At 37.0% G+C, this 12,811-nt stretch overlaps 2 protein-coding genes across 2 annotated transcripts in view; both read right to left on the bottom strand.

Moving 5' to 3' along the window:
* Nucleotides 1-245: 245 nt before the first annotated feature.
* The window catches only part of LOC126971109 (myotubularin-related protein 9), a 339,153-nt gene continuing 326,587 nt past the window's right edge, over nt 246-12,811 (bottom strand). The window contains exon 11 of the transcript XR_007730818.1: nt 246-3,227. The gene's annotated coding sequence lies outside the window, so the exon portion shown is untranslated. The remainder of the gene's footprint in view (nt 3,228-12,811) is intronic.
* The window catches only part of LOC126971118 (heparan-sulfate 6-O-sulfotransferase 2), a 140,162-nt gene continuing 127,596 nt past the window's right edge, over nt 246-12,811 (bottom strand). The window contains exons 7-8 of the mRNA XM_050817272.1: nt 10,479-10,663; nt 246-7,354 (exon numbers count right to left, since the gene is read on the bottom strand). Of these exons, the coding sequence (XP_050673229.1) occupies nt 7,210-7,354; nt 10,479-10,663 (330 nt within the window). The 3' untranslated portion in view covers nt 246-7,209. The remainder of the gene's footprint in view (nt 7,355-10,478; nt 10,664-12,811) is intronic.

Consider the following 12,811-nt stretch of genomic DNA (forward strand, 5'->3'; position numbering starts at 1 on the left):
ATACCGCAATAGGGTACATTAACCTTATAATGTGTAGGTACTAGGGCACATCTCTCAACAACTGACGTTGATACCGTCATAATAGAACATCACTAGTCCTTGTGGATTAAAAGAGGTGATAACAGCATTTGCTCTCTATTCAGTAAGTGAAAGAATATAATAGAAATATATTCACGTTGCAAAATCCCCGTTATACATGAAGAAAAGCACCGGCAATCAATGCGTACACAATGAAACAACACGGAAATATTTCAATATTGATTTATTTTTGTTTATAGCACAACACATACCAACTATGTTTTGGTTCAGTCGGGAACATAATAACTATATCTAATTTAATATGGTACTTACTACCTTCACATTGGAGCACCGCAAAAGATATCGCTGTAAACATACACAGTGTCATATTTATTATAATTCAATATTTTCCTCGTTCAAGAATTTGGCTTAATAGTTGTATTTCATTAATAAGTAAGTGTGTAAGAATCACTCCACACAGACTGAAAACACGCTGGCGCGTCAGCGCAAGCATTTTAAAAATTAAACTGTATATTGTGCCCTGTTCGAATACTTAAAACTAAGCGTAAAAGTTCTCATCTATTATGAATATAACAAAAGTGCTACAAAAAGTACATCAATGTTGTACAAAAAAAACGGCTCATTTATTAGAAAAATTCAATATTTACAAAACAATACAATTCACAAATGAGAATAGCTTTAAAAACATTGTAGTAAAAGTATATCACAGGAACATGTTTTTGTTCTAAAGGATATCTACTCGTGTTATAAAGGTTGACCGCCGTTAGCAAAGATTAAAAATAAAATAAGTATAATGATGAAGAAAGACTCCGTAAAAAAAATCCAAACTCCTACACGGCCACATTATCTCTTTCACCCCCTCGCGCTCGTTTTTTATGTTGTATTATTTGTATGTATTGTTTTTGAAGTTTTTCATTTTTTCAATTGGAAAATTATCATTATTAAAACACTCTTAACCCAATTGTCATTTTTATCTCCTTACAAATTCATACTAAGTTTTAGTGTTGCGTGTCATGTTTAAAGCCTTAACACAAGGCCGGATTTGGTACGACCGGAGCATGGCAAGGTACGGGGGCACCTCTTACTAGATGGTTGTGTCGTCGTACTCGGTACGACGGACGATCGTACGGACTGTAATAATAATAATTTTGACAATACGACATACCATTGAATATGGTCCAGTACCGGACCGTGCCCGTTGGTTCGGCCGTACCAAATCCGATCATGTATTAAGCTTTACAATAATACTGTACTTATATTGTCATTAATATTATGATCTAGATTCGCTCATAATCCATGTCTCATCATTATAAATTTCGTAAACTGTTGGTGATAACCATAAACTTACCCCCTTATTCATAATGGTCCGCTAACTTAAAACAGCCGCTAAGGAGTGTTTTTTCTCATTCTGACTTAGGTCAATAGAAGAAGGCAGAGTGAGAATTAGCAATGCTTTAAGTTAGCAGACTATTATGAATAAATAAGGGGGTTAGAATATACTAGTGTATAGACGACCTGATAGCCCGATAATGTGACCAATTCTGATTTGTCTCTGTGTGCGTTAGCTAGTGGTTTAAAATTGGAAACACTAAGGAGGTAATATAAACAGTGACTGATTTTTTACGACTCAAAATCGGTTACTCGCATTGTAAGTGTATACACTAGTATATTGCCAGTTAATGGTGATAGACACATGATAACTTGTACATTTTTTACAAAAAAAACGCCACGTTACAGCTTTTTGTGAGCTGGAGCTCTTACACAAAAGTGAAAATTACTTGAATAAAACTGATACTTTTTTCATATAAACGGGAATGCGAAAATAACGTTTGAAATAGAAAATAGCTACGAACTATCACGATGAAAGTTATTGGATCACTGTAGACCAGTAACATGAACACATTGTTTATAAAGCTGTCAAAACAAATGCTCGTTTAAGCAATTACAACCTAATCTAATTATCAATAAACTTATTTTAAATGTTTTATACAATGATTATTTAGCGTATAATTTTGCTCTTTGGCTACGAACTGAGAATTAAAAAGAACTATACATTTTATACAATACCTTACATAATAAATTTGTGGGTCAGTTACATTGATTTAATAGTAATGAGTTGTTGTCATGATAACTGTGATAACGACATAGCAACAGACCCACCGATGCGGTTATTCATTTTAGATCTTATAGCCTAAACACATGGTCGGATTTGGTCCGCCCGAACCATCGGACACACTCCGGTACCGGACACCGGCACTAAATTATTATTATTCCGTCCGTCACGAGTACAACGCCGGACCAATTGGTGTGAGGCGCCCACCGCACCGTCTGATGCTCCGGCCGTACCAAATTTGACCATGTGTTTAGGGTATTAGAATGTATAAGGTTCCCTGGAATAAGTCGTTTTAGCGAATAGACTGCCACTTATCAGTATTAATTAATACAATAGGTGAATATATATATATATATAGATCCTATAATATTGGTAGGTACTTCTGTTAACATTTATACTATGCAATGGGTTTTCACTACGTGCAATTACAATAATTATTAATGTTATTATTAAATCTTTTCAAAATTAAATCCGCAAATCGATCCTTATTATTACACCAATTTCCACATAACACAACCTTAGAGTATTTATCCAAATGGGACGCTCTTTTTTTATGGAATAGGAGGACAAAGGAGCGTACGGGTCACCTGGTGTTAAGTGATCACCGCCGCCCACAATCTCTTGCAACACCAGAGGAGTCACAGGAGCCTTTAAGGAAGGTGTACGCGCTTTTTTTGAAGGTACCCATGTCGTATCGTCCCGAAAACACCGCACAAGGAAGTTCATTCCACAGCTTTGTAGTACGTGGAAGAAAGCTCCTTGTAAACCGTACTGTGGAGGATCGCCACACATCCAGATGGTGGGGATGATATCCCAACTTGTGGCGTGTCGTGCGAAGGTGGAATTCGGCGGCAGGAATCAGGTTAAACAGCTCTTCGGAACACTCCCCGTGATAAATTGGGTAGAAGACACACAATGAAGCGACGTCTCTACGCAACGCCAAGTGATCCAGCCGTTCACAGAGCGTTGGGCCCCCAATTCGAGCTGCTCTACGTTGCACGCGGTAAAATGGATCGAGCTGACACTGGGGTGCGCCAGACCAGAGATGACAGCAGTACTCCATGTGTGGCCGGACCTGCGCTTTATACAGCGCTAGAATGTGGGCCGGCTTGAAGTATTGCCGTACTTTATTAATGACGCCCAGTTTCTTTGAAGCCAATTTGGCTTTGCCCTCCAGATGGCCACGAAATTGGCAATCGCTCGAGATTTCGAGACCCAGTATTCCGATACTAGGCGAAGCTTTTAGGGAGATGTTGTCGAAGAGCGGTGATACAACAAATGGGGTTTTTTTAGTGGTAAATGAAAACTCGGAATCAATAAATTCGAAATCTATTCAGAAATTACTCACATAATCGTGAAATACGACCATGTCGTTAGACACTCAAATACAATAAAAATATTGAACATGAAACACAAAATGATTTAACTATATTTGAAAATGATTGAATTGTTGATCTATACTAAGATCAAATAAATGCATGTGAAAATTTCTCATCAAATGTGAATAATAAAAACAGCATGTTTCATATAGGGCTTGCTATTGATTGGTAAATACTCTAAGATGAAAGCAACAACCATATTTAATTAAAACAAAATAATCCAATTTATTCACACTTTGTAAACCACACACAACATCTTTCCTCATTGGCTTATAGCATTAATAAATTTAATTTTTTACAGTCCATTCCGCTTAAAACCGCATCAAGTTAACAACATTCTAGCTGGTATAAATATTTACAGCAACATATTAATTGTATAATTAAAAGTAAGTTTAGTAAATAACCTTGCAAAAAGTATGTCTGTGTACCAACCAGTACACAGTACATAGGTAACAAGTGAAACTTCTTTATGACATATCATTTTTCTACTTTGTGCAACTACACACAAATTGGGCAGATAAGTCTTAAGAAAAAAAAATCCGTTTCAAATTAAAGCCTTTCTATTATTGCACATGCACATGCATGCAAATAAGTCTTTTTATTTCATCACTTTCAAAGGTCTTTACGTCACTATACTGAACTTTGACAAAAAAAAAACATGGCGCATAATCGAAAATCGCGACGACATTGCTATCGAATTTCTCTCATACGGCGATAAAAAAGATTCACTTTTATAATAATAATGTGTGAATTCCTAATACACACACACAACACTCGCCCGTGACACATGAGCTTGCAGAATAGGATACCGAACCGACATAATATATGATATGATTATATAAATGCATCTGCATTTATAACGGCCGGCTGGTGAACTATGAAACAGCTTACAAAAACGCAGTTAAATTTGTAACCAAAATTTATGAACGATTAAACATGCAGTTTTCATTGGCTCTCGAAATTAATGAGAATGTTTCAACTCGATTTGTGTCTCTTTAACTACAGCGGGAGACTTCTACGAGTACGAAGCAGTAGCTAGGGAGACTTAAGCTGTTATGTCCCAAAGTGACAGCTCAGAATTCTAGAATCCTGAAGGGCATTGAAATGGGCAGGACATAACACTAACCATCAGGTAACCGCATTGCTCGTCTTGTCAGCTTCTAAAAGTCCGGTCGTGCAGCACAATATATTTCAGATTTTGATACGTTGCGTGCTTCTGTCACACTAGTAGGTACTATCATTTTCTTGCAAATTCTGCAAAGCTATCAAACAACATTGAAACCATTTCTAGATAAATTTTTATCGCTCCTAAAAGGCACAACGCTCCTGCAAAACATAACTACATAAACTTACAACAAACTAAATATTTCGTTGGGCTAGTCAACCTCACTCGTTTACTCTTCACAACAACTTTCACCTTTGCAAAATATAGTTTCCGTACAAAAAACTCTGTTCGGACGGCTGAGAACTAACTTGGAACTAAATAAACACGATTTGTTTTCTTTACACGTTCGATTTATCGATATCGATGAGCATCAGTTTTGATAGAACACCTTCTTTCGTCGTCTTAATAAAAATGAACATCACGCATTCATTACACTTATAAAATAAATGCTTAATATTATTATAAATATTTACACTATATTACAAAAAGCAACCAAATGGCAAATTTGTTAGTAATATAGAGGCCCTGATCTATACATTTCTGTCAGCATTATATGAAAATTACTTGACACTGACTTTGAAAGTTCTGTTTTCCTCAGAATTTCACCACTGTCTTCCTCTTACGTTTTTGAAGTTCTTAAATCTTAAAAATTGACCATACTCATATAGTTGGTGGCCTACCTCATTCTGACATTGGCCAAATTTTGGGGCCCTTCCTGAAAAGCCAAAAAAAGAATAGAATACCCACGTATTTAGGGCCAATTTATGTATTCAGTCCATAGCATCTACATATAGTTATTAGTTTGGTATTTTTTTAAAGTAAGACTAGATTTATGTATTATAATATGGAGGCAGAAAGCTTTTTCGGGGTTGATTGTCATAATAACATATGTCAGATAATAAGATATCATGTCAGATAAAATAGAATCCATAGAAGTTGTCTGGCCGAAGACGAAACGGTGATTCATGTAACAGGATTACAGGAATGTTCAAGGGTGGCCAACTAACGGGCAAAAACCATAATGAATACCTGAATGAATGAGGTCGCTCCGAGAAGTCTGCGAACACCCCAGGAGTGTTCTGAGCTTCGGGAAGGAGCTGGGATGGTTGGAGTAACTAAGTGGCTTAATTGCGGAAAAAGGAGCCCCTATACAATACCATGCGCTACCATATAGTTCGCATATTATTAAAAACTGCCGTAAATTAAACGGTTACGTTTCGTGGTTGTATCACAATACAAAACGATATTTATGTTAACCGTCTCCTTAACTACAGCTTGTGTCATTTACACGCTAACAGAAATGTATAATCAGCAGCCTAAACTGCCGAACACACGCAAGCTCCCAAATATAGAATAAACTTTAATCCTAAAGTCTACAATTTGTTAAGCTTACAAAAATATATATTTAAATGCTAATGAATGTATACAAGTGGGGATTATCGAATGACTAGGCTATGCACTCGACATTTTACATGTGTGACCTAGACCTCATGTACTCGTTTTAGGCTAATTTACAATAATTATAGATCCACGCGTATAAATACATGAAATTTCATCCGCTAATACTAAGCCCTCAATGCCAAATATGGACGTTCTAAGCGCAGTTGTCCAAAAATCCAACGCAAATTCAGATACGATACGAGATGGAGCAATAATAATAGCTCAAACAATACGGTACTAGAAATTTTCATTGCAAATATATATTTTTTATTCTATATCATACATTTTAAAAACTAACACTGAAATGTGCCACTTATGACAACGGTCGATGTTACAATTTAGAATTTTTGTGAATTTGGACCATTGACGTACAATAAACAACTAGACTCACAATCACGCTCAAAATAGTTTGAAGAAAAACTCTGACTCGGCGTCTATAAGGCAGAGTTTTGGTTCAGTTGTGTTTCGACCGCGCTTTGAATACAGCGCCACGCAATCACATAGTGTTTTTATCCGAACTTAAAAAGGAAGGGATATCGTATTTCAGATATGTGCCCGTTTAAAGTAACAAAATGCGGGAACTACCTTGACGTTATTAATCAGTTTGCTAAATAATTAAATTTCAATTGCTAAAACAAAATGTTCTTGCTTCGTGTTCGCGTCCGAGCATCTAATGAGCGTATTCAATAATATACTGAACATTACTACCATGAAAAAAGGTGTTAATTTGAATGAATGTTTTAATATTATCTGTATAAGTTAATATTATATACGTATATACAACACCGCGGGACATATTTGACGACCTTTTAATAGGCGATCGGGAGTCTAGTTGTCAATCGTACGTCAATGATGCGTTGGTTTTTCGCCTAGAAATTATAGCTGCCTAACATAGAGTGTGATCGAATGTAAAGATTGTAGAATGCGGTTCCCTACGTTATATATATAACTACTAATTGGGCTTTGAGGGTTTAGTGATTCGGACAAAAGACTTAAACCAATACAAGAACCTAAAGCTGTGAGCGCACGATATGTCCTTCACTAAAACAACCAGTTTTGTTGAGGCACGTGAGCTACTTGCCTTTATGCCTCTCTGTCGTCACATCTTCCAGGTTGCTGTCCCAGTCGAACTCAGTGACTCCGTTGCGAGGTGCCACTTCACCGAGATGTCGCCAACGAAATTCGAAATCGCTATCTCGTTTCTTTAGCGCCTCGAATCTGTTGGAAAATATATTAATTAATCTTTTTAATTTCCTCTGATGTTTTTCTATATTTATATTCTAGTGGACCCCGGGTAATCCGACATGACAATTGGCTATTTTTGAAGTGAAAAATTGTTTAACCGTGTTGGGCACTTTTTGGTAAGTTAAATCTCGTGAGTTCGCGTCACGGAAATGCGTGTTGCAGTGTATCTGTAGCCAGTGGCGGCCTTAAGGGGTGGCGAACGGGGAAATCGCCCGGGGCCTCGCTCTTACAGGGGCCTCGCGCCACAACCCAAGCAAGTTAAAAAATATGTTAATAGTGTTAATAGTTAACTAATAATTCATTCAAAACAAAATTGAAAAAAATCATTATTCAGTAACTAACTAGTTAATGAACAGGTTGAAATTGTTTGCTTTTATAGAATTAGATTTGACTCCTTTGGCTTTTTTTTTAATTTTTCAGTCTTTATCAATGACATTCTATACACATAGACAACTCAAAAACAAAGCCCAAATATGGAACATGTCACAAATTACACCATAATAAGCTTCCACTGCTGTATCTATACATTGCCACATTTACTCGAGTTGTTTAAATTATTCTTGATCAATAAGCAGCAATGCTAAACATTTATTCAGTTCAGGTTACGTATGTTTAATTTAGAACCCGATTCGAACAGTGACAGTTAACACACGACTAAGGAGGAAAATATGCTTAAATTGTCTTTAAGCACACTTTTGCTGTTCTGCTATCAGACTCCGAATAATATGTCCTTATATGTGTATAGAACATTATTGCTCTCTGTAGTCATAATAAAGTCAGTTGAAATTATAGTAATCGTATAATCGCCGTCGTCTGATCGGCGAGTCGCCTGCTACGATGACGTTAAATTAAATGAGCAATGTCAGAGATAACCGCTAAACTGCGCGGTTAAACTCGCCATTGATTAAGATTTAACAAAGATTAATCAGACAAACGGCGCGCTCGTAATTAGTTGACCTAGACATTGCCAAGCTGTGTGAAAACGGCTAAGTTCAGTCATTGCGATTTAATTTTATGGAAGAGTGTATGATTTCTGAATGAACAAAGTAATCTGAACCTTATATATACCTACTTTGAGTTCGTTTTGATAAATGAATAAACTAGCTAAGGAGCTATCTCAGATCTCTGGAATGGAAATATTAGTTCAATAATAATATACTCTCTGAAGTAGTTTAAGAGTTGCTACTGAATAAATGTTTCTCTGTATATGTTATAGCTTCTATTTTATTGACGAACTCTGTGGTTAGTTATGATTGTGCAGGTATTGCTACTATAGTATTCCTTCATTTGATTACAATACTAAGTGAATGATAATGATTTAGGCGCACAACTAACCACAATTAACAAACAATATAAAAGCTTAAACACATGGTCGGATTTGGTCCGGTTGTACAATCGGACGTGATCCGGTACCGGACCATATTCTAAAGTATGTCGCATTGTCCATCGCACAATATTATTATTATAACAGAAAGGTTCGACGGCTGTCCGGACAGTACCGAATGTGATCCCGCACCGGACTTGGTATGACAATGTGTTTAGGCTATAAGCGACGCAAAGTGATTAGATTGTTAATCTTTCTAAAGCTCGCTGTTGATGGGCGGGTAATAAGATGAAGCGTGTTTCGGAGATGGTTTATCTGATGTAGGTAGGTGGTGGTGATGGTTTATATGATGTAGGTAGGTGCAAGCATTTATATGATGAATATAGATGTTTGTTTCCGAGTCATGGATGTTTAAATGTATTTATGTATGTTTATATGAATATATGTATGTTTAAGTAAGTATATTGTATTAAATATATCATTGTCTTGTAACCCATAACACAGGCTATATATGCTTAACTTGGGGCAAGATAATTTGTGTAAAAAAAGTGTGTCAATATCATACGTTGGTGATTACTTATCCAGAACCTTTATTTATTCGCAATACAAATAAATGAGTCAATGACATTACATTCGTACAATTTACATGGCAAAAGAACTTTTGCCAGGTCACAACTTGTATGTTATAAATTCAAATAAAAATCACAAATTGCGGTAAAGCTATCGATGGGTTTATATTTAAACATAAGTAACTAGTTATTATCACATAAAAGCTGTATCGAATGATGCGTCAATAATTGATTTAAACAATATTTCATATTATGTTAATGTACAAATTTGCATCTTCGAGATGTCACCGGACATTCATGAACACCTGACTCTCGTACAAGTAGAGCCACTGTAGTATAATTTACATGTAAATTAATTTATTATTGCACCGCAGGACACACATTGTAGATGCACTTTTTATCACATAAATCTGTGGTTTCACTTCGATAATTAACAATAATTTTTCTAGTAAAGTAAATCACGTGTAGTTATTTATCCGAACTTTGTGTTTATTTTCAAATTGCGAGAATTAGGAACACGTCATATAGATTCATTCAGATACATACAAGATAATGTATGTCGATACGCGTATTAGTGAATTTTCTTGAAAACTTTATAATGTTCATGTTAATGTTTTTAAATAATATTTAATGTAATTATTTTAAATGGTGTTAAAGGGTGTCGTCAGAGGCGACTAAGGGCATTTACCAGTTGGAGGTTTCTTTACACGGGATGCCGGCTAGATTATGGGTAACACAACGGTGCATTTTTGTGCAATCAAAAAATAATGTGTAAGCATTATTGTGTTACAGTCTGGAAGGCGCCGTAGCTAGTGAAATTACTACGCAAATGAGACTGAACAACTAATGTCTGAAGTTGACGAGCGCAATTCTAGTGCCGCTCAGGATTTTTGTCTTTTTCAAGAATCCTAAGCGGCACTGCATTGAAGTGGGCGGGGCGCATCAATAACTATCAGCTGATGTCCTGCTCGTCTTGTCCCTTATTGTGATGGTCCCTTACTATCCACCACGTGAGTCTTTTACCCATTCGCCTAACGCACACATTGCCAATTCAAAATAGGGCACGTATTATTGGGCAATCAGATCATCTGTTTTACGGGAGGATCGAAACATTTACCTTATACCTTCGAAAAAGCTCGTGCATATTCCTTAAAGGCCAACCTGCTCGTGTAATTCCTATGTCGTAGCATGTGAGTATTATTACCGTTTGAACATGAGGCTCTTGGCGAAGTCGTAGAGCTCGAAGTCGAGCTCGTTGAGCCGCTTGACGAGCGCGAGCTGCGCGGGCGACAGCGCGGCCCGCGTGGCGCCCGACACCGTGCCGTTGTGCTGCGTGAACGGCACCGCGAACCGCAGGTTGAACGTCTCCTCGAACACGTACTGCGACATCTGCGACACGAACGAACGCTTGTAGCAGTATATCTGCAGCTATACATAGCGTAGTAGCGTAGCTAGACGACCAGTATAGCCGTTGTTAGCGATCCTACCTTACTAAGCTAGAGGTCCCGGGTTCGAATCCCGGTAGGTGCAAGCATTATATGATGAATATGGATGTTTGTTTCCAAGTCATGGATGTTTAAATGTATTTATGTATGTTTATATGAATTTATGTATGTTTAAGTAAGTATATTGTATTAAATATATCATTGCCTGTAACCCATAACACAGGCTATATATATGCTTAACATGAGGCAAGATAATTTGTGTAAAAAGTGTGTCAATATTATATTATATTATAATATTATATATAGCTGACGTATTGTGCAACATTCGTGCTGGGTATATAGTGTTCATTGTTGAGATAGTGTTTTTGTTTGATTAATATATTATTGAAAATACGTTTTAATAATAAATTCAAATTAATAATTAAATTGTTTTCAAACCTTATGAAATTTAAAAATTTTAATACTAAAAGTTCTAAGTTTTCATTTCTATCAGCAGTCTCTAAAACTGCCAATTTTTTCTTATTTATTTATTAGATTTATTTACAATTACTTACAATAATACAACCAAATATAAAAACTAGGAACTAAATGTAGTGATAACTTACAAATAAACACAGCATGCACAGATTTTTTTTATTACAGAGAATAAATTAAGAAGTAAACAGTTTTTTTTTCTAATTAATAAATGAGTAGGTAACTACACAGATACATTAATTTTTTCAATTACAACATTATTAAATGTTGGTGCAAATGGTCTTGCGGCATTTCGCTAAGGAATCAGCAAATATGTCAATGTCAGCTACGCTATAAAAATTTAAATTTTTCATAACCGTGGGACTGGGGAATTGGTACCCAGGTTCGTTCGATGAAGTGGAGGACAAAGTGGAGTTATATTCTTACGTGGAATTCTTACTGGTACTCTTAAGAGTTTAAATTAATTTAGCAATTTGGGGCAGTTAATTGGGGTATTCATTGACGATAATCCTTGACAACCAGTTGAAGGCACATTTATAAAAGATATGCTTTTTTTGTAGTACGTGGACGAAAGCTCCTTGAAATACGCACTGTGGAGGACCGCCACACATCCAGATGGTTGAGATGATATCCTAATTTGTAGCTTTTCGTGCGAAGGTGGAATTCGGCGGCAGGAATCAGGTTTAACAGCTCTTCGGAACACTCCCCGTGATAAATGCGGTAAAAGACACACAATGAAGCGACGTCTTTACGCAACGCCACGTTATCCAGCCATTCACAGAGCACTGGGTCCCCGACAATTCGAGCTGCTGTGCGTTGCACGCGGTCAAATGGATCGAGCTGATACTGGGGTGCGTCTGACCAGAGATGACAGCAATACTCCATGTGTGGCCGGACCTGCGCTTTATAGAGCGCTAGAATGTGGGCTTGAGGTGTTGCTGTGCTCTATTAATGACACCCAGCTTCTTCGAAGCCAATTTGGCTTTGCCCTCCAGATGGCCACGGAATTGGCAATCGCTTGAGATTTCGAGACCCAGTATTCCTCTACTAGGCGAGGCTTTCAGGGAAGTGTTGTCAAAGAGCGGTGATACGACAAATGTTTTTTTTAGTGGTAAACGAGCAAACTTGAGTCTTCTGGGGGTTAAATTGGACAAGGTTCAATTTACCCCATTCCGCGACCTTCGCGAGAGAGACAAGTTTCTCCCGGCACTGGTCGAGTATTTCCGGAGAGAGACCTGCATGGCCCGTGTATACGGCATCACCAGTGCCATCGTTTTCTGCTGTCAAGCAGTAGTCTGCACGGACTACTTGTGTTTCGGTTTGAAGACCGCCGTAGCTAGTGAAATTACTGGGCAAAGATCATTGACGTACAACAAACAACTACACTCACAATCACGCTCAAAAATTGTTTCAAGCAATTTAAGCGTACGCGTCTATTAGGCAGAGTTGTGTTTGTGTTCCGACCGCGCTTTGAATACAACACCACGGAATGAAAAAGTGTTCAGTTAAAAACTGTCCAAATAACAGCATATCCAACTTTTAAAGGATTTAGTGTCATATTTGAGTTTTAATTTAGAGAATATTGGATGCCAGATGTTAGATGATTTTAGCCCATTAG

Source organism: Leptidea sinapis, chromosome 23, assembly GCF_905404315.1.
Source record: "Leptidea sinapis chromosome 23, ilLepSina1.1, whole genome shotgun sequence".
In the NCBI taxonomy this organism is placed as follows: Eukaryota; Metazoa; Arthropoda; class Insecta; order Lepidoptera; family Pieridae; genus Leptidea; species Leptidea sinapis.